At 40.7% G+C, this 23,793-nt stretch overlaps 1 protein-coding gene across 2 annotated transcripts in view; it reads left to right on the top strand.

The window, feature by feature from the left end:
- Positions 1-23,793, top strand: part of LOC109419243 (zinc finger protein 395) — a 263,320-nt gene that overhangs the window by 115,618 nt on the left and 123,909 nt on the right. For both annotated transcript variants that reach the window (XM_029867709.2, XM_029867717.2), the window contains one exon: positions 18,311-18,453. In XM_029867709.2, coding sequence (XP_029723569.2) covers positions 18,311-18,453 — 143 coding nt within the window. The remainder of the gene's footprint in view (positions 1-18,310; positions 18,454-23,793) is intronic.

Below are 23,793 nucleotides of genomic sequence, written 5' to 3'. Positions count from 1 at the left end.
TCAGAGGAGTGTCAAAGCGTTTTCAGGGGTTTCAGAAGGGCCCCCGCAGGAATCAGGGAGCTTCAGGGGCTTCCAGTAGAATTCCAGAAGGTTTCAGAGAGGTTTAAAGGCCTTTCAGAAGAATTCAGTGGGTCTCAAGGGGCTTCAGGGACTTATTATTATTATTATTATTATTAGTTTTATTAGGGAGATTTTCAGCCCGAGACTGGTTCATCTCCCTTCAGGGACTTTCAGTAGAACTTCAGTTAGATTAAAATCCACAGGAGGGTTCCAGGGCGTTTCAAGACTCTTCAGGGTATTTCAGGAAGTTTTTGCAAGAATTTTCGTTGGTTTTATTAACGTGAATTCAAACCCCGTTTATGTGGGTTCAGAAGTTTTAGGAAAGTATTGCAAGACGTTTCAAACATTTTAGAGGGTATCTGGAGGCTTCAGTAGACTCTAAGCGAAGTTCACGGGAATCTGAGGGGGTTTCTTTGAGGGGTTTCTATGCGTTTCAAGGAGATTTCAAAGCGTTCTAAGATGTTTCCAGTGGCTTGAGTAGAGTTTAAGGGAAGCCTATAAAGATCTCAGGGGGTTTCTAAGGGATTTCAAAGCGTTTCAGTGGATGGCAGGGGGTTCTCAAGGGGTTTCAGGGGACATCAGGGGGCTCCAGTATAGTTTGAAGGTAGCCTACGGAAGTCTCAGGGTGTTTTTTTTTAGGAATTTCAAGGCGTTTCAGTAGACCTCAGCGGTTTCACAGTATCTCTGGGGTCTTCAGTGACTTTTGAGGTAAGTATACGGGGCTCTTAATGGGGGAGAGGTGGTTTTGTGAGATTCCAAGCGTTTCTAGGCGTTTCGAACGCTAGAAGGGGGTTTCAGTGAGACTCCGGAGATTTCAGGGGTTATCGAAGGTATTCAGGGAAGCTTTAGTTGGGTTTCCTCAAGCGTTCCAAGGTGTTTCACGTCGTTCTCAAGGGGTCTACTAGGGAGTTCAAGAGAAGCTTTCGGTATTCCGACGTCATTGTGGCGTCCTTAGCCTCGTCAAACCTCACTTGTATCACTTCAAACCGTCCTTGAGGTCATCCAGATATTCGCTCGCAAACCTCATTTGAAGCTTTTCTTAAAACCTTACGCTATGTCACCCTTCAATGATCCCTTGTTCACCCAATTATCGCCCTTCAACCCCAATTGGCCCACTCGCACTCCTCTCAAACCCCTTTAGTTCATTGGAAACTTCCGGTGTCTACTTATTGATTTTGAAGGAACTCTACTGAACATGATTGATTATGTACCATTATTCAGTGTAGCGGAAAAAAGTGTAGTCCTGATATGATGGGTTCCAGGGTAGTTCGGCTAAAGCGTATTGGAATGACTCCTAGGGTTGCAGATGAGTTTCCTTAGCCCTAGTTGGTTATGTAGCATTACCTTTTCGACCGAAATCAACTCTTGTTACGGTTGTGTAGATTTCAAGACCGGTTGGACGGCTTGAATGACCCGAAATGTCATGAAGCTCTTATCACTGCCTGATGACCATCAAGTTGATTCCGTAAACATGGTGGGCTATGTAATCTTCTACACTGAAACGGCCCCACACAAGTGCAAATCTGAGTTTCTGACTTCCAGAGTAGTTTGGCTGCCCTGGAGCTATCCCAAAAGTTCCAAAGAATTCAAATGGATCAGAAATCCACTTTATGACAGTTTGGATGACCCAGAATGTCCTAACATGATTGTAACAGAAAGGCCCAATGGCACAAGTGTAGATCTGCTACTGCGAACTCCAGGTTGGCCATTATTCTCCGGCCTTAAAGGATTAAAAAACTTAAGGACTACGTTCAGCTGGTAGATCTCGATGATCTGGATTCCTGGTGATAAAATTTCTAGCGTAGTACTTCGGGACAAGTTTGCGAAACTTGCCAAGAGTTCAAACTGACTGCCAAAACTACAAAGGCCTTATCTAGATGCATTTAGATGCAGTTCTGAACGAGAGTTTCAAGCCTTTGAGGTGCTATGGGCTATATTCTAAGTTAAGCATAAACTTTTGTTGAGCCTACAGGTTGCCAAGGCCAAAACTTCACGGGGTTCCGAATGCTCTTTTTAATATATCGAGCATATTGATGGAGTTCGGGACAACACAAAGGGTTCGGGAAACTTGTCCAGCAGGATCGAAGAACCTTCAACGGTATTCTACATAAACGACCAAACGTTGGACCCGTTGATCTGGTTAGATCTCGGTGTCCTGAACTTCTGATGACTTCAATAAAGCTTCTCGACGGACAAAAGGGATTCATGAAATTTGTCCAGCAGTCTGGAATCCCAAATGCTCCGAAAGAACTCGAACACTTCCTAGGATATACCACGCTCCTCAATGGATTATACTCCTTGAAGAGTTCAGGGGACTCATGAATCTGAACTAATCTGGAGCTCATAGAGCTCAATAATCTGAACTCGAGAGATTTCATAAACATCCTCATGAGCTATAAACGACCTTCCGTGCGGATTGCACTCCAGAAGATCCCACAAAGTTCGGCCAGAAAACCCAAGGTTCGGTGAGTTCAACCTCCGCATCTTAAACGCAGAACTATGTTGAGCCCATGAGTCTCGATGATCTGATGTTTCTGAAGGCTTTGAACATCAATGCTGGATGATTGATCCCCAAGCCTTTAACGATGGCCCGGTAAACCTTAATGACCTGAGCTTATCAAGAATTTGGATGCCTCGGGACATCCTATACCTACTCTACCTATCCATGGTATCTCTTTGGTTGACTGGACTGGTTTAAAAGCATCAAACGACCCCTGTATAGAACAGGAATTGACGATACAGCTGAGGAAAACTTCCACAGATGGTTTAAGTCACCATAGATCTTCAGTTAGCTTGGGTGGATCTCCACGGTTCAAAAATTCCTGATAGTGTGAAGGAATTTCATCATCAGCATCTTGGTCATGGCCACTACCCCTCGAGTGTGCTTTTTGGGATTCCGGGACCATTTATTAGTACTTGTGATCCTGGATAAATTAATTGCCCAGCATTGATTCCCTACATCTGACGGATCTAAGCTCCATGACAATTTGGATGACCTCAGGTATTTCATAAGAACAATTGTTTCCATACAATCGGGATATAATTCTTTAACAATTTCAGGGAGTACAAATTCCCCAATAGATTGTTGCTGATAATGTCGATTTCAACGACCTGAACTTCCTGGTAATTTGGATGACCTCAGATATTTTCTTCAAATAAGATGGAAAATGTTTTTTAACGGTGCCTTGGGACTCCTCTAACAACTATTGGTAAAATGTGTGTTCTTTGGTCACAGAGAAGGTTTCAGAGAATGCTATGTTCTATTTTTCAGAATAGTTTGGATGACCTTGGATATTTCATGTGGTACTTCAGAACAGCTTTATCAATACACGTACATGTGAGCTATTAGTGCTGTTATCATCATAAGTCGCTGTCTGAATCCAGCAGATATCTACGCAAAGAAGTTAATGGAAAAAGTAGTTGTTCTTAATTTTCTAATGGGGTTTTGACGCTCTGTCCAATGAAATGAGCTTCTCTCGTAATCCAGATCTTGACTTACTGATGAAAATTAATTAAAACCTGTCATCGAACCCCCACTCAAAGCGATATCATCCCACTCATCCTTGGTCCTTTGAACTTTGAATGATACACCTCTCGTTCCAACTCTTCCAGTCACCATTCAGTCCACGACGTGTCGCCACCGACAGTGACTCCTACCAAAATCCAACGCTCCAAATCGGTGCCAATTTGCACTTGTGCAGTCTCATCCTTCTTTGTCCTATGGCCCACGCAAAACCAAGACAACGCAGTCAACCCCCGAAAATATTTACCACCAGAAATTGGGGACAACCCCCTTCCTCCGTTCCCTGTATCTGAGCCGGTTAACTCCGACACCTACCTCCCGTTCTTGGATTCGACTCGGTTATCAAACGCCACCCCAGCTTTGAGCAAGATAGGTACGGTACACTAGTCATCAACCTCGATTCGAGGACGAGTTCGTTCACTGGCGGCGGCAGAACCCCCAAATCACGCCACAGACTGCAGACGTGTTAACTCCGACGACGGTGTTTCGTTTTTTGTTTTTCGTTCTTGTCGACGTCTTTTTCTACAAATGAATGACTCAACTGCGTCTGGGTTGTGCTTCGAGCAGATCTGTTTATACCAGTGCAGTCGGAAAATATGCCACCCTACCTCAACGAGAAAACGTGGACGTGGGTTACGAAGCAAGAATTTGTGGGACCTTCTTTATGTCGGAGTCAGTCCGACAAAAAGGATTTTCATCGGTTCATAAACTTCCCTTTCACATTAAATAAAATTATTAAAAAGATAATTAAATCAAAAAAAGAAATAAAAATTTGAAATTTTGAAAAAAAAGAAAAATTAAAAACAAGGAAAAATTTTAAAAAAAATGGAAATTTTTTGATTATTTTTAAAGTTCTTTGAAACTTTTTAAAACTGTCAATTACTTGACTGTAGAAGTATGTAGGTCGCAGACGAAATAAGCCTATCAGTGCGAAGACAAATGCTAAGAAGAATTTACCCATTCGTATGGGTTTTTATTTTTTTTTATACTTATTCATTTTTCAGTTTTTCTCCTGCAGTATTTTTTTTTTATTTATTTTGATATTTGAAATTAGTGCTCCAAATTTTACCAATTCTACTAAACAACTGAACACTTTGTATTAGGGTTACCTGTGTTCTCAATTTATTGCTTTTTCGAGTTGCATGATTTTAATGTTGTTTGTTTTTTTTTCGTTAAATTGATTATTATACATTTGTGTCAACTATATGTTTTATTTCCAAGGACTTTTTGAATTTGTGTCCTTCTTATTAAGTTTTAGTATTCTTACCTTTTTTATAATAATCCTTTTAATTGTATCGTGGTTTATTTGTAAATATTTCTATTTCTTTGTTTTTTTTTCTTTTTGTGGTTTAAGATCTTGTTTTTTTTTGTTTGAACTTGTTTTTTTTTTCTTTTTTATCCCTGCTTTTTTTCTCCTGTACATTTCCACTCAAATGCACCACCCCACATCTAAACAACTTTACTACCTATCTCCCAGAGTATATAACCGCCACCCCGAGCCAAGTCACGCGCCCGTTTTGTAGGGGAACTTACCTCTCTACATCCATCCATCCATTCATCCGATCCGTCCAAGCTCAACTCCGCCCGGGCCCTGTCTGATGACGTAGTTCGTTCCACATTATTGCCATCATTGCTGCCGTCGCCGGTCGTCCGTCCGTCCGTCTGCTTCGGAGCTCCTTTTTTGGGGATGCCCGCCAGCAGTCAGACCAACCGTCCAACCGTTCGACCGTGGCCTCTCTTTTGCGTCCTGATCCTCACAGGCAGGGGCTGTGTCACTATGTACACGCTACACTACACTACACATATTTGACATTGTCTAGGTCATGACGACAAAGCAGCAGCAGCAGCAGAAGGCGCCCAGTCGCAGACACCGTATCGTGTCGCGGCTTCTTTGGTGGTTGATGGCTGGTCTGGTTGGGGATTGCCGACCTGCTAATAATCAACTGGCTGGGGCAGACAAGGGATTCCCAAAGTGGGTGTTTGGGAATATTAAATGAGTTAAGAGCTCGAGAACTTGGAATATGACATTCCGAACCTCTTAGGATGTAAATGATCGTTGAAGAACTTGATTGCTTGTACTCCAGAACAATTCGGGAAACTTGAACAGGAGATCCGAGTGCCGAAGAGTTCAAATGGACCTTGGTCTAATACAAACGAAGGATTCCGTAGCGAGATTCAGGGTATTTTGAATACCATTTAAACTTCAGATAGATTTTCTAGTAATAGTACAGAACTGTTCAAATTGGTCTTCACCGACGGCCTGGAAAATACCATTAAAGACTCCATTGCGTCTGTAGATTTTGTAAATCTGAACTTCAAAGGGCCTATGATTATTGATAAGCTACCTAAAGTCTCCAAGTGTTCAAACGGATCTTCAGCCATGACCTTACCCAACTGAAGGACTACGAGCATGTAGATCTCAATGATCTAATCTTCAGGGGACTTTGTATGCCTGAACGGTCTGATTGGCTTGGTCATAGATAGTTCAAATGGTTCTTCACTGAAGGCATTCCGAACCTCTGAGGGTACAAATGTTCCTTGAAGAACTTGATGTCCTGTTCGGGAAACTTGACCGGCAGATCCCAGTACCGAAGAGTTCAAATAGACCTTGGTCGGTAGCCCAATACAATCGTAGGACTCCATGGCGTCTGTAGATCTCAATGTTACGAGCTTCAGGGTACTTTGGATACCTTTTAATCACAAAGAGATCCAGTAACAGTCCGGAATTATTCAAATGGTCTTCACCTACGGTCTAGCTAAAACGTCAGTAGGTAGTATTCCGAGTACTAATAACCTCGAAAATGTCATTAAAGACTCCATGATCTGAACTACAAAGGGCCTATCCCAAGTAACATGTTGATGGCCAATTAGTCTTGTAGAGGTTTTGAGAGCTGTAATAAAACCTTAAACCCTTTATTTTGGTTTTATGATGGTTCTTATAACCTCTTCTAGTCCATTTGACTAAAAAGTGTTACTAGGGATGATAGGTTAATAAGTGACTTGAAGTCCCCAAGTGTTCAAATGGATCTTCAGCGATGATCTTACTTAACCGATGGAATACGAAGATGTAGACCTCAATTATATGATTTTCAGGAGACTTTGGATGCCTTAACGGTCTGATTGACTTGATCCCAGATAGTTCAAATGGTACTTCACCAAAGCCATAACTTCAGTATCCTGAGTTCTATTGCGTCTGTGGATCCAAACTTCAAAATACCTATGCTTGTTGATAAGCTACCTGAAGTCTCCAAGTGTTCAAATACAACTTCAACGATGACCTAACTTAATCGAAGGACTACCCGAGCTGTAGCCCTCAATGGTATCATCTTCAGAGCGTTTTGGATGCCTCAACAACGGTCTGCATTTTAGGCATCCATGAGAACCTCATTGTATTTTTTTTTATTTAAAGATCGGTGTCCTTATTCAACCATAGGTCATCGTTGAGCTAGCACCTTTGAGCTGAAGCCTTTGGACATACAAGCCTCTAATCGGAATGCCTGGGGGTGACCTATGCCCATGAGAACCCAAGAAACATCCTGTACCTATAGTTCCGAGCATTGGGAAGCTCTATCGAGTGATGGACCTTGTTGACCTCTATTCAAGCTAAGACGGTTGCTGACACCAACAAATCGAAAATCAATACCAATACCTATGTTGAACTTCAATTACCCAACTTTCAGAGGACTTTGGATACTGAAGAAATCGTACAATGACCTTCCCGAAAGACCATACCCCAGAATAGTTTACAAAGCTTGGTAGCATTTCACAGTAGTATCTCTAGGCCTCTAATGGACCTTCAAAACCTACGAACTTCATTGTGAACCTTCAGGTCTTGATGATCTGAACTTTAGAGGACCTTAGGGCTCCAGAAAATTTGGCCAATTGTTCTGTACTCCGTAGAGCTCAAAAAGATTTAATGGTTTCTCCTGTAGACTCTGTAATGTATGTGTTCAACTGTTGACCTCCCCTACTCAAATTTGAGGTGCTGCTACTATGTCTGAAGGCTGTAGATCTCAATGTTATAGGCGCTTTGGATACCCTCTGAGTAATATAAAAAAGCTTTCCGTAGAATTAACAAGTCAGTAGTTTCGCTAAGCTGAAACAGGTCTGTAGTTCCGAACCTTCCCAAAGGTTCAAACAGACGTACCTTCAACGGCGGATCGTTGGAAAGCTGCCAGGAATCCTCAAGTGTTCAAATGGGTCATCGACCGTTGACGACCTAACTTAACCGAAGGATAACGATAACCTCAATGATGTGGTTTCCAAGGGACTGCTTTGAGCATTTTGAGGATCTATATTACAGAAGGCATGGTACAAATGTCCCATAGAGTCTGTAGTCTGTAAATCTCAATGTTCTGGGGGCTTTGAATGCCCTATGAGTAATGTTAAAAAAGGTCTTCCAAAGAACTAACATGTCAGCAGTTCCGCTTAGCTGAAACACAGGTCAGTAGTTTCGAACATTCCGAAGAGTTCAAACGGACGTACCTTCAACGGCGGAGTTATGATTGTTGGTAAGCTGCAAGGAGTCCGCAAGTGTTCAAATGGGTCTTCGAGCGATAATGACCTAACTTTACCGAATGGATTTCAGGGGGCTTTGAATGCTCCGGAAATCTTCATGAGCATCTTGAAGATCTGTATTCCGGAAAGCGTGGCACAAATTTCCACTTTTCCACACTAAATGCCAAGGTTCATTGGATGACCCTCGTTCTCTAGGACACTTCAAGAGTCCACGAATAAGGTTAGCAGTAGTAAATCCAAAACAGTTCATGGGATGAACTCAAACCTTGGACTACCAGGAGTCTGCTGATTTGATTGTCCTATCTTTCGGAGACTTTGTTATGTATCTCGAAATTGACCTCTTCAACTCAATTTCGAGCAGCTGTTGCTGCTATGCTTGAAGTCTGTAGATCGCGATGTTCTGAAAATCTGGGGGCTTTGAATGCCCTGTTACGGCGGCAGGCAAGTTGGGGGTTCGGACACTGGGTTTTTAGCAGCTTCAACAGCGGGCTTCGGTTGAGGACAGCTTTAAACTGCAAATTCATTTTATTAGATTTGAAGGTTAGGTTTTACATTACAAGAAACTTACACTATCAGTGCTTTCCCCGCACATAAGCCCAATATCTGCCTATCCACACATAACAATTGATCGTTACTGCAATTAAGGTACGTTTAGTTCATTTGCGTTCATTTTTTAAAGAATAATAATAATTACGTATAGAATTCACACAATTAAAGTGGTCTTAGAAGTTCACTTATGGTTTCAGTACTCAGTTATCTATTCTATACTTTCCTGTCGATTGCTTTCGTTCTCGCCTGTCAATATCGGAGAGGAAGCAGTGTTCCCAGCGGCAACATGCCCTATGAGTTATGTAAACAAATCTTCCAGTCGAAGAACTTCGGGCCACTTAGCTGGAACGAGTCAGCAGTTCAGAGCCTTCCGAAGAGTTCACACGGATGGACCTTCAACGACGGACGAATATGAACGTAGGGCTCCACAAGGTTCTATAACATTTACCCGAAAACCATTTACCCGAAAGACATTTACCCGAATGACATTTACCCGAACGTCATTTACCCGAATGCGACAAATACCCGAATGCGACAAATACCCGAATGCGACATTTACCCGAATGCGACATTTACCCGAATACGACATTTACCCGAATGCGACACTTACCCGAAAAATAAAAAAAATGTGTACTTGATCCCCATATGATTTGTCAATAATAAATATAAATAAAAGAAAATCGGGTTAAGTACGGTTCCTTTGAATTCCACTAAGAATTTGCATCCTTTGACAGATACGTATTTCGACCTCAACTGTAAGGTCGTCTTCAGTGTCTTGTACTTGACTCGAAGTCTTGTACTTCTTAGTGGAATTCAAAGGAACCGTACTTAACCCGATTTTCTTTTATTTACAGATATTCCCCTAACAAGCCCAGGTTAATCATCATCAATAATAAATATGTTATGGCCCGGTATTATATAGCAGGCTTTGGTTAGACCTAATAATCATCAGACTGAGTGATCATCAAGCACTCTGGTACAGGACTAACTGGCTGTCACAATGCTATTTTAATCAAAGGATTTTTGTTGATATTCTGTTCTTTTACGGCTCCATCCAATTAGCCCGAACGCCAATCCGAATCAATCAGGAGGTCGTCCAAAAAATGCAAAATTAGCTACTTATATACACGATCACAAACTGGCAGCCACACCGCAAGTATTATCCACTTCTTCTTAGATTTGCCTTCTTTTTAAAATAGGCTGTTCTTTCGAATTTACATTGTTCACCCGTAAACTGTTGATGAGTTGGTCGGCTGGTACTGGCTAAACTGGTAATTTCTCCATATAATGTATTCATTCTTTCCATAAGAGGCTACTTTTGCGAGTTGGAGTTGAAATGTTATTTAGTTTGTTGCGGACGAACCACTAACTCCATAGCAGACCCATGAATCCATCTTTCTATCTATATCCTTTAGGGAACTATTATACATATCTATCGGGGTGATGACCCATTCGGGGAAATGGCTTTTGGAATAATGTCCTATTCGAGGTTATGATGGCATTCGGGGTAAGGGGGTAGAGTTTCTTTAACAGACATAGTATCACTGTGTTGTTTGGTGGCCAAACTATTACCTATCCTTCGGAGATTTTCCCTTCTTCTCTTTAAAGGCTGTTCTTTCGAGTTGCACTGCTGCATATTTTGTTGGCGTTCGAACAACTAACTGCACAACAAACATTGTTGCTGTACAATAGAAGAATAAGTCAATCATAAGCTTAATTTTTGTAATTTTGATTGAATAAGCTGTTATTCAGCTACCATTATTGTTAGTTGGGATGCATATAAGTTTTGTCCTTGTTTCGATTATATGATGTTCTTTTAAATTACACTCTTACATGATTGAGTGATGGATTCCAAGTCTACATCTAAGATTTTTTCCTTCTTCTAATAATTGGATGTTATGTTTGGTTAACAATCTGCAAACTTTTCTGTCAAATATTATTTTCTAATGATATTTTGATTTTCCGAGGGCTGTTTCTAATCGTTTCGAACTAATGACACCTTGGCCTACAAACAGAGATTTCCCCTTCTTTAAATCATAAACTGTTCTTTGCTTATCAAAAGAACAGCGTATGAATCAAAGAAGGGTAAATATCTAGAGTGAACGCTAACAGCGTTAACATAATAAATGTAAGCTGCAGTTATGAGTTTTATTCAAGCATATGCCCTGTGAATTCCTATCGCGGATCATTTCAGGGAAAATTTGATAAAATGGGTTCTTGAGGAACATCGAAATGCTTTTCTGATCCACAATACAAAATAATACATGTTCTTTTTAAATAGAACAAAATAAGTGAAATTTATTCACAAAATCATAATTTATGCATAGTAATAAACTATTCGGGTAAATGTCGCATTCGGGTAAATGTCGCATTCGGGTAAGTGTTGCATTCGGGTAAATGTCGCGTTCGGGTAAATGTCGCATTAGGGTATTTGGCATTCGGGTATATGTTACATTCGGGTAAATGGTTTTCGGGTAAATGTCTTTCGGGTAAATGGTTTTCGGGTAAATGTTATAGAATCCTCCACAAACCCTGTATATCTCAACGATCTATACACTGAGGGTCTAGGTGCCCTATAAAGTTTCTGGGATCCCCATTTGGGTATGTTTTTTTTCAGCATAAATCAGAACTCCCGGTTAGTAGTGTTCTGCAGAGTTCAATGAGGTCTAGCACTGTGGAATGAAGTTAAGCCTGTAGATGTAGATGATCTAAAAGCTCCAGGGAACCTTCAATGCCTTAGATTTACTAAGCTTCTCAGAAAACTGAACTTCAGACGAGGGTAGCAACTTCGGCCAACAATCCAAACAACTCTAGTCTCGTTTGATTGCCAGTAAACTTCGATGATTGTAACTTCCAAGGATTCCTGGATGCTCTGGAAATTGTAACGAGCTTCTTATAGAATTTTATTTGGATAGAGTTCAGGAAATCTGAATATGTAGCAGTTTCCAGTAACCTAGTAGTTCAAATGAACCTTCTAAGCAACGTCCTGATCAACTGTTTGTGATTGTATGTCTCGCTAATCTGAACCTTAGAGGATTTTCAATGCCTTGTAAATTGTATGTTCTCGTTTCCCAAACTTGGTCCTCGTGACCCCTCAATCTATCGTCACCCCGCTTCTCGTAGAGTCATCGAAAAATCTACAAGTGGAGGGTCGCGCAACGAAGTTTGCGAACCTATGTACTAGAGGGCTCATATCGCTGGCTAATCACAACGTAGGACTATGTTAAGAAGTCTGTAGATCAAGATGATCCGGGCTCCTGGGAACTGTGGATAACTCACAGGATCAAACTATTCCAAGCACTGGATTTCAGAGGATTCTAAATATGAACGTTTGAGCTGGCAGTACCGAATCCTGGAGAGTTCAAGAAGGTTCAGAAGGATCCATGAGTGTTCAAAATGGCAATTCCAAGTCCTGGAGAGCTGAAGTGATCTTCTAGCGTAAGACACCATTGATTGCCTATTGTAGATCTTGATGACACTTAACTCCAGGAGACCAAGAATGTCTTACAGAGCGAAACGAAGTCAGGCTCATATCGCTTGCTAATCACAACGTAAGACGCCTGTAGATCAGGACGATCTGAGCTCCTGAGAACTTTGGATGACTTACAGGACTTGTGAGGGCGAACTACACGAAGCACCGGATTTCAGAAGAGTCTAGGAGCGTTTGAGCTGGCAGTTCCGAGTCCTGGAGAGTACTAGCGATCCTTTAGCGTAAGACACCATTAATCTCCTGTTGTAAATCTCGATGATGCTTTACTTCAGGAGACTCTTAATGTATTAGAAAGGTTACGGTGGAAAACGAAGGAAGCTGAAATCACTGACTCATCACAACGTAGGTCTACATTATAAAACCTGTTAATCAGCATTATCTGAGTGTCTAGGAGCGTTTGGGCTGGCAGTTCCAAGTCCTGAAGAGTTCAAGCTTCTGTTCCTCTGTAAATATAAGCTGAATGTTCCCAACTTCTTAAAATCCGGTTAAGCGTGGCCAGCATTCCCTAGTCTCGGGGAGTTTCAGCCAACCTTCTTGAAAACTGCAGAACCCTGGTGATGCGGCAGAACTTGGATATTGAAGCAGAAGTGTAAAACGATGAATGATCTGGACATAGAGATGATGGATGATGAGGTAGATCTTGAACAGTAAAGTATATCCAGGCCGATGAGGTTGAATCTGGACAATGAAATAGGACTTGGACGATGAGGAGGAATTTGGACGAGAATGTAGAAACGAGGAAAAGAGGTGATATCTGAACAGAGAGATGCGATTAGAGCAATTTGGCGTAATCTGGACGATGAGGTACAACCTAGGCGTCGAGATGGGGCCTTTATGAAATAGTGGAACCTGGTCGATAGGTTAGAACTTAAACATTGAAGTAGAACTGGAAAATTAAGAAGAACTTGGAACTTGGATCTAGCCTAGGGATAGTTAGAACTTGGACGATAAGGTATGTTCTGGACAAGAAGGTAGCGCCTGGACGATAAGGCAATAAGGTGAGCAGAGAGGTGAGATTGGCGCAATAAGGCATATTCTGGACAATTAGGTAGAACCTAATAGACGATGAAGTGGAATTTAAATAAAGTAGAAAATCCCTGGCGATTCAGTAGAATTTGGATAATGAAGTTAAAGTGAAAACCAATGAAGGATCTGGATATAAACGTAAACATTTGGACGATGTGGCAGATTTTGAACACTAAAGTATATACAGGCCGATTAGGTCAAATCTGCACAATGAAATAGAACTTGGACGATAAGCAGGAATCTGGACGAGCATGTAGAACCGTGGAAATGAGGTGATCCTAAACAGGGAGATGAGACTAGAGCAATTTGACGTAATCTGAATGATGAGGAAAAAACGCGACGAGGTGGAACCTCAATGAAGTAGTAGAACCTTCACGGTAGGTTAGAACCTGGGCATTGAGTAGAACTGGAAAATTGGAGGTCGATTCTGGCGAACCGAGGTCCGAACTTGGACGATGAGGTTCTGGTCGAGAAGGTAGCGCCTGGACGATGAGGCAGAAATGGAACAATCAAGAGAATAGAGAGTTGAGATTGGGACAATAAGACATAATCTGGACAATGAGGTAGAACCTAGACGATTAGGTGGAGTTTAAATGAAGTAGTAGAGTCCTGACGATTCAATAGAACTTGGGTGTTGATGTTGATGTAGAATTGAAAAACGATTAAGGATCTGGACGTAGAGGTACCATTTTGGCCGATGAGGTAGATCTTGAACAGTAAATTATATCCAGGTCGATGAGGTCAAATCCGGACAATCAATGAAATAGAACTTGGGCGATAAGGAGGAATCTGGACGAACATGTGAAACCGGGGAAATTAGGTGATATCTGAGCAGGAAGATGGAATAAGAGCGATTTGGCGAAATCTGGACAATGAGGTACCACCTAGGTGACGATATGAAACCTTAACGAAGTAATAGAACTTTGACGATAGGTTAAACTTGGACATTGAAGTAGAACTGGGAAATTATGCAGAACTTGGAACTGGGATCTGGCCGAAGAGGTCGGTTCTAGGCAGCTAGGACTTAGGCAAGGAGGTATATTCTGGACGACAAGGTAGTGCCTGGACAATATGGCAGAACCGGGGCAATAAGGTGAACAGAGTGTTAATTTTAGTTTCTTTTTATTCGTGAATTTGACCTAATGCTCTTTCTTCACAAGAACAGAGAGGTGAGATTAGGGCAATTAGGCATAATCTGTACAACCTAGGCGATAAGGTGAAGTTTTAACGAAGTAGTACAACCCTGGCGATTCAGTAAACCGTGGAAATGAGGTGATGTCTGAACAGGGAGACAAGATTAGGCCAACCTGAACGATGAGGTACAACCTAGGTGACATGGTGAACCCTTAATAAAGTAGTAAAACCACGATGATAGGTTAGAACTTAGACATTGAAGTAGAACTGGAAAATCTATATATATATAAATGAGTTCGACTGCCCTTTGAGGCAACAAAAGTCACGAACGGCTGAACCGATCTGAATGAATCTTGCATGGTTAGGTTCGTATTCATGGTGGCTGTGTTTATATGTAAAAAAGTTAGGAAAATTAACTAAAAATGTGAGGAAATAGACAAAATGCTGATTTTTTATGACCTGGGAAGGAAATCAGCACGATCGAATTGAAATCAATCTAGAGTGCGGTGCTATTTTGAGCTCAACAGTTGTCAAACCACCACAAGACGGCAAGACAAAGTTTGCCGGGACAGCTAGTTATGAATAAATTTGAACTTGGATCTGGAACGAAGAGGTATAGTCTGGACGAGAAGGTAGCGCCCTGACGATAAAGCAGAACCGAGGCAATGAGGTGAACAGAGAGGTGAGATTAGGGCAATAAGGCATAATCTAAATAATAAGGTAGAATCTAGACGTAGCCTTTGGATGGTAAGGCTGCATTCAGACAAGGTAAAAAACGATGTAAAAGGTAAAATCTAAACAATCAAGTAGATGCTGAACGATGTGGCAAAACTTTGCAACAGAGAACGATCCTTAACGATGACGTAGCAACTGGGTAATGAAATAAAATCAGGTTTGAAGGACAAATCAGGGAAGAATCGAGACATATGAGAAGTAATGTACAATCTGGACGATGAGGTCAAATCTGAACAATGACGTAAAACTTGGACGTTGAGGTGGAATCTGGTGGATGAAAAGGTAGCGCTTGAATTATAGGGTAAAACCGGGGCAACGAGGTAATAGCTGAACGAGAGGTGAGATCACGGCAATGAGGCACAACTTGGCCGATGAGGCATAACTTGACTGATGAGATGGAATCTCGATGAAGTTGTGAAACTTCTACGATCAATTAGAACCTAGACCAGGTGAAATCTTGTCTTGGAGCTTGAATTTGGATGAAGAACTTACACATTGAAGTGGAACATTATCGAGCAGCCACATATAATTAGGACAATGAGGTAGAGTTTGGACGATAGATTGTTATCTGGACGATGAGGTAGAATCTGGACAATCAGATGGTGTCTGAACTTAGGATGTAGGATTAGGCAGATGAGGAATCTGAATACATCTGATTTGATGAGGTAGAGTCTGGGTGAATCGATGCTGTGTTATGAGAACGAAGAAGTAGAATTTGGACAATGAGGTAGTATCGGAAAGTTTGTTCCTTTTTTTTGTTTTTATTAATGTGTATTTAATGTAAATTTTATCTCATCTTCCTAATCCTACAATGTGGTTCAGTGTCGAATTAGCTTAATGTTAAAGCTAATTCGACACTGAACCACATTGTAGGATTAGGAAGATGAGATAAAATTTGAATAGATCTGAGTCGAAAGGGTAGAGTCATGACTTCTAGACGAAGTGGTGATATGAGGAAGAAGAAGTATAATTTGGACGATGAGGTGGTATCTGAACAGAGAGGTTATACCTATTCGAACGGTGTCTGGACTAGGATATAGAATTAGGCAGATGAGGTAGAATCTAAACGGATCTTTGTTGACGAGGTAGACTTTGGACGAAGCGATGCGGTGGTAAGAGGTCGAAGAAATGAGGTTGGGACATGAGGTACCTATTTGAACCATCAAGTAAAACCTCCACCAATAGATAGTCTCTGGACATAAAGGTAAGATTAGAACCATCAGAATCCGTAGAACTTTACCGATTAAGAACCTCTTTGGTAAGAATTTAGGATTAGGACGAAGAGGTAGAATCTGAAGGAGAGAGAACCTAGAAAGCAGCATTCTAGGACGATGAGGTAGGGCTTGGAAAGTGGGTTAGTATCTGGACGATGAGGTAGAATCTGAGCAATCAGATGTTGTCTGTGGTATTAGGCAGATAAGCTGGAATCTGAATAGATCTGAGTCAATGAGGTAGAATCTTGGCGAAGCGGTGCGGTGGTATGATGATGAAGAAGTACAATTTGGACGATGAGGTAGTATCTGGACAGATTCCGAATTTTGTTCGTCTGTTCTCTGTGCCTTCAGTTAGGATGACTACACAAACCTAGGTTTGGAAACCACTGCTCCAGACGCCCCCTATGACCCGTGTCACTAATTGATGGCGTGAGAATCCGATCACTGGGCGGACCCTCTTCCCTCTCATCCACTTCCCCGTCTCCCCGCGTAAGACGATGATTGATTAGTTTTCTCCGCCGGATAAATATTTTCATGACCTTAGCCGGTAATTATCCTGGCTGGAACGACGGTCAATGAAGTGGAGCGTGCCGCTTTTCCGATGAGGTCAAGGCCCGACCTTTAACGCCCCTTCGACTTTCAGACCAGAGACCAGACCAGACGTCTCCACAATCGATTGAGCGTGCCATGACAAATTAAGCGAGTGTCTTCGAACTCATATTTCCCATTCCGACCGAAAATTCACCACCTCGAAAAGTGGATCATTACCAACGACCCGACCAGATTATTATCGACTGCGGTGCGGTGGCGGTGGTCTGCCAGTTAGTCGTTGGGTGACAATCGAAAAGTCACGATAACGGCACGACCTCGGCGATGCAACGCTTACTGCGACGGCAGCATTGCTGTTATCACTGCCCGAAAGTGCATTCCTCGCTCGCTCGCATCAGCACCGTCCCTCCGTGCAGCTCAATCCAAGTAAACCGCACAGCAGGACACAAAGAAATCGCTGCTGGGACTGACTGCTGCGATGTTCGTTGGGACGTAGGGATGTTCATGATTGAGTTAAATTTGATCTGACCATTCTTTCTGTCACTGCCTTTTCTCTGTACGAGTTTAAGTTCTACATCCAACCAAAACATTTTTTTTAACTTTTATTTGAGAACCTCTACGAGATTCATTTGCTTTTATGATTGATCATTCTATAATTATTTGGTCATTGGATAATCACTACACCCTAAAATTGTATCTACTAACTAATACTCGTAGTTCGGTATAAATAAGGAAATTTGGAACGATTTGAAGATTTTTATAGTTGCTCTTTATCCCTTTTTAAGATCCTGTTGCAGTTACTAAGTCGTTTCTCAATTTTACTTGGTCTTTTTAAATAATTGCTTGGTCATATTTCTCACTTTGCGTCATTTCAACAATCATTGAGCCTTTTCAATAATTAAGTGTATTTCCAATTCCCAGGTCATTTAGAGATTACTTGGTCAAACAACTTGGCCTTTCATTGCTTTCAGTGTTGCTTAGATTAGTTTGAAGAATAATCAATCTAGACAGTTGTCCAACGACTGAACATCCCTAGCTAACTGCAGTTGCACCACCTCCCACCACCGCTTCTACTGTTATTTTTGCGGCTATTTCCAATACAAATGGCCTAAGCCCGGGCAGCTGGCCACAGCAGCAGTGGCGGTTGAAACAAAAGTGACTGACCGATAATGCATTGAACTTGAAGCAGCACGGCGGTGCGGTGTAGGTGCAGTTAGTGCAATAATGGTGGTGGTGAGCAGCCCGACGAGCAGGCTAATAAACTCGAACCAAATTGGGAACAAAAACACCTTTCTTTTGCGAAGCCCCCGCCCCACTACTGCTCCCTCGTCTGGGGAATCTTCGACTTACGGCGCTGGGTTGCGCGCGCGTGATAATCGAACGGATGCCATTGATTAAACAAAATCTTCTGTTTGCTGGTTGTTTTCCTTTTTTTTTCTTCTTCTTCTATCCAGATTTTGCACAAACAACATTTTTTTCAATGTTTCTTTTTTTCTTTTCTTCGTTCCACAGATCTCGTAAACGACGCCCCTCATACTCACAGGACGATCGGGAATATTACAGTATTAACGACGACGACCCGATGGACGAATGCCACGCGGCCCTGGTACTGATGAGTCTGTCCTGCTCGCCGAACTCTTCCTCCGTGACCACCGGTAAGTCCCTTTATACCTCAAATCAAATGTTTTGATTACTTGGCCAATTTCGAAATTTTCCGGGCCCGTTTTTTTTTCGCAATCATAAGGTTGGTTTTCTCATTATCTGGTCATTTTGCAATTCTCTTGTTTGTTGATTACAGTCGTTTGACCGTTTTACAATTACTTGGTCCTTTTACCACTACAAATTAGTTCTGACCTTTTCATTGCCAGCTTGAAATTACTTAAACATTTTCTATTTTCTCCAAATTCCCATTTCAAATTTTTGAATTACTTGACCAATTTCGTAATTGTTGAGTCGTTTTTTTGCAATAAGGCTGGTTTAACAACTAACTGGACACTTTGCAATTCCTTCGATTGCATACATTCGACCATTTTACAATTATTTGATCATTTTACCATTGCAAATCAGTTTCGACAATTACACTGCTCATCTGGAATTACTTGGTCATTTTCCTCTTCATTTCTCGTCAGCTTTGCTAGATTGATAATAATTGTTATTGGAGCGTCGTTTTATGAGAATGTCAGTCATTAGAACTTTCTCTGCCAGGATATCACAATAACTAGGTCGTATGACAGTCTTATAATTATGTAGCCCATTGCTGTCGCTTGACCAATTCACAAATCTGAATTAACTTCAGTAGATAGTAATCTCCATAGAGTATTGGTTTTGATAATAACTTGACCATTTAAAAATTACTTGGTTATTTTACCACTACAAAACAGTTTCAACCAGTTCATTTCAAATCGTTCAATCGTTTGAATTTGATTATGACTTGGCGAACCTGAAAATTGCTGGGCCGTTTTTGTACAAAAGAGGCTGATTTACCAATTATATGATTATTTAACAGTTGTCTTGATTATTGATTACAGTAGTTTGACCGTTTTACGATTACTAGGTCATTTTGCGACTGCAAAAACAGATTCAGCATTGAAAATTTGGAATTACTTGGTCATTTTCTTCATTGTTTTTTTTATCAGCACCGCTGTCATTGTGATTGATAATTATTGTTATTGGAATGCCTTTTTTGTGGGATTTTGAGTGATTATTTCAGCTTTGTTTCTTAGGATGTCAAAATAAATTGGTCATTTATTACATTTCAATGATGGTGTTTTAACAGAATTGCTGAAATATCTATTCAGCGTAACAATTACTTGGACATTTATGACGGTTAAATCGTTAGGTCATCAATTACTATTACTACTTCGTCCTCAAATGCTCGTTCGTTTTGCTGTAATTATGTGCGTTATTCACATTTTATTGAGCATATTTTAAAGACCTAGTTATTATTTTTATGATAACAGTGTGTTTTTATTTTGAAATGTAACCTGAGACTGTTCTGTCGACATTTACTTTTCCTAACACAAAGTTCTAGAAAATTTAGGAGCGTTATTTGCATAACTACCTGAGTACTTTTATCAATTTTCATTTTTTTAATGCAACTTGGTCGTTCTCTAAGTTCAGAGTTCAGTAGCAAAATAATTACTTAGCCATTTTATTGGTATTGCCAAAACTCAATACACCTCTGACCTATGATTAGTGTTCTAGGAAACATCTATTTTTTTTTTTTTTGGTCATTTTCCTACCTTCACTTGCCATTTCATTGGTCACAATTGAATGACATGGTCATTTCACGACCATGAGCTTGGTGTTTTCACTTTCCTTGGGCAATTTCCAGTTTACTGGGTCATAAAATTGGGAAGATTAATTTATGATTTCCATTTTAAGTTTTTTTCCGAAGAGTTTAGAATTAGACATACATTCCTACATTGAAAAATTAAACTATCTTGTTCTTGTGCAATTGCTTGTCCTCTTGTTGCATTCATCAAGTTTTGTTGAGCTTGGCCCTTAAGCATATCGCCATTTAGGTAACTGTTTTGGATCGTAGACTATCCAGATGTTTAACTTGATGGTGACCTATTCCTTCAAATTCATTGTTTTAGATGAGCACCAAGAAATTACTGAGTCATTTTGTCAATCACTTAGAAATTTTATTTTTTTAATGCAACTACTTGGGCCTTTCGTATTTGCTTCAACATTTTACAGGTCTTATAGCTACTGAGTGACTTTTACAATTACTTGGTCATTTTTTATACATTTTAGTATTTCTAGGCCTCAGTATTTATTCCTGGCTAATGGCTGCACGCACACTTTCGACCCGAAAACGGTTAAACGAATATCAAATAGTCGAAAAGGCAGATGGGAGAAAGGATAGATATCCGAATCCTTACAACTTTCTATGCCGAAAAGAATGAAGAATGTGCATTCGGTTATTTGCTCCTTCCGACATATGTCCATTTCAACTAGGTCATTTGTCGTCAAACAGTTTCTTTTCAGCCAGCTGTCATTTGACCAAATATTTTTCTACCCTAGGGGGATGGCTTCTCTCTCAGACTTGACAAATTGACACTGCTATTTTATCTTGTCCATTTATTTAGGGCAAGCTAAAATAGCAGTATTTCTATTTTTGTCAAGATTGGGAGGCCATTCTCCTAGAGTATAAATTCAACAGTTGAAAAATAGTCAACAAATGTTTTTCGGCCATCTACTTGACCCATAAAAGATAAATCCAACTTTCTCAAACACTTTAGCCTTTAGCCAACAAGGAAATTTTGTGATTCAATTATGCCTTTGTCGTCTAAAACGTCCGAGAGTTTTGAGCCTACTCTACAAGAATCTCCAAAAACTTCTTGAAAATGCTGTATATCCTGACGATATTCAGCAAAACAATTACTTAGCCATTTTACTGGTATTGCATTTTATTGATATTGCCTGGCATTTCTTGATCTTTGTATGAATTATTTGGGCATTTCACGATCGTTAATCGTTTTTACCGTCCTTGGACATTGAAAAAAAAATACTTGGTCATAAAATTATGAAGGTTCAGTTATGAAAACGTTTTCTAGCTTTTTAGAAGAGTTTAGAATTAGACATGCCTTTGTACATTATAATTACAGGAAACTATCTTATCCTTGTGCAACCGTTTGTCCTTTTAATGACATTCATCAATCTTTGTTAAGCTATATTTCGCTGTTAAAATTACTTGGTCATTTTTATATTATAATATATCTGGGCCTCTTATCCTAATAATATTTTTTCTATGCCAATTTCAAGTACATACTTTGGCATAAACATATGCACAGACTCCAGTGATTAGTTGAGACTCAGAACTTAATCTTTAATTTGTTACCCTGGATTCTGAGCTTCAACGACTATTGCAAATATGCCTAGGTTTTGTTTTGTTCTTTTGGTTTTATAACTATATTTTAGTCCATATCTTCGCATAATCTGTTCTGAGGCTTGAGCATTAGCCGAACATGTTGTAGTGATGTTCCAGACTTCATAGAATGCTACGAAGGTCTACACTAGTGCTGAAATGTGTGAACATCTGAAAACATATCTGCATGAGCCTTATTCGATCCACAGATATAAGTCCAAGTTTGTAAGAACCACTTCAGGTCTTTAGCGATGCTTCAGATCATCCGAATCATTCTGGATTTAGGGCCTTTAGAACTACACTCGTGGTAAGGTTGCGAGTATGTATCAAATTCAATATAGTGCATTTTACAAGTTCAGAGTTCAATATTCAGTGCATGTAATACAGTGACGTACATCTCAGTGGAGCCGTAGATCATCCGAATTATTCTGGAAATTAAATGTTTGGCCGAAATGTGTAATGTGCCCTCATACCCACAGCACATAGATTTGAGATTTTCCCGCTTGGTTCATCGTTGTCATATAAGGCATTTAAGCATTGTTTCCAGTTTATCAATAATCTCAGAGGTTTCACAAAACTTTTTGGAGTTAAGGTCTTCAGATCAATATTCGTAACGTAGCATCGATTACTTGTCTGACTTGGAATACTTCATTCTGTGTACTACATTTGAATCAATCGAAGTATTTTGCAACTTCTTTGCGTTTGAGACTACATCTAAATCATCCAAATTGTGCTGGAGTTAAGGCCTTCGGATCTACACTCGTAACGGAGGTTCGGGTAGATTTCAAACCTAGACGAGTTCGTTCTAAAATTCAGACTTATTAATATGGTGAATTTCATACTTCCAAAAGTTTCTTCAGACGTTTTCCTCAGGATTTCTTTAAGACTGCGTTCTGAGATTTTCCCAAAAATCTTCCAGAAAACCTCCTGGAATCCCTTAAAGTCTCTCTTCCTGAATTCTTTCAGGTATTCCAACTGGTGTCGATGAACACCACTTAGTAACATTTGTTGCATACAAAATCACAGCTGGACTTTGAGGTTCCCCAAATTGTTCACGATTTCAGGTCTAAATTTATAAGACCAATCAAGACTTGAAAGACGTACTTTTTGTCCTTGAGCAATTCCTAGGAGAGGTCCTCAGTCGAAAAAAAAAAATAACCTGTAAGAGCTGTATCAACATTTAACCTTAACAGACATTCTAGGTTCTCCAAATTGTCCGTGAGTTCAGGTAACTTGGTTTATCAGCTAGAATAACCCAGACTTGAATGGTACCTTTTCGTATTGAAGCTATTCGTTGAGAAATCACCTCACCTGACCAACCTGAAAGACTTTATCTACGTTGTTATCAAACATCCTAGGTTCTGAAAAATACTCGTGGGAAGGTCTGCCAGGCAAAAGAACAAACTTTGATTACACTGAAGCCTCCACTTACATGATGATTCGGGAGTGTACAAATTATTGTTTTACCTAAATGGATCTCAAGGTTGCAGGGCAGTTAAAGAAGACGTCTTGCAACCTCCGAGAACCCTCCGAAGCCCAGTGAAACTCCATGCAACGCCTAGGAATGCATTGAAGCTTCCCGATAACCCCTGAAGTCTCCCAAACCCCCTTGAGTCGCCTTGAAACCTACCCCAAAGCCCCTGATGATCACTGAGAACTCCAGGAGCTTCTCTGAACCCCCAGGAAACGCCTTGAAGCTCCCTTAAATGGCCTAGGAACCTTCTGGAAGCCCCTTGTAAACCACTGAAACGCCCTGAAACTCTTTGAAACCCTTTCGAAAACCCACCCGTATTATTCCTGAAACTCTCTTTGAAGGCCCCTGAAAGAGAGTTTCAGGAATAATACGGGTGGGTTTTCGAAAGGGTTTCAAAGAGTTTCAAGGCGTTTCAGTGGTTTACAAGGGGCTTCCAGAAGGTTCCTAGGGCATTTAAGGGAGCTTCAAGGCGTTTCCTGGGGCTTCAGAGAGGTTCCTGGAGTTCTCAGTGATCATCAGAGGCTTTGGGGTAGGTTTGAAGGCGACTCAAGGGGGTTTCGAGGGCTTATCGAGGGGTTATCGAGAAGTTTCAATGCATTCCTAGACGTTGCATGGAGTTTCACTGGGCTTCGGAGGGTTCTCAGAGGT

Source organism: Aedes albopictus, chromosome 3 (assembly GCF_035046485.1).
Source record: "Aedes albopictus strain Foshan chromosome 3, AalbF5, whole genome shotgun sequence".
Classification (NCBI taxonomy): Eukaryota; Metazoa; Arthropoda; class Insecta; order Diptera; family Culicidae; genus Aedes; species Aedes albopictus.
The sequence above is the reverse complement of the archived record's forward strand: the minus strand, read 5'-3'. Positions and strand labels throughout refer to the sequence as shown.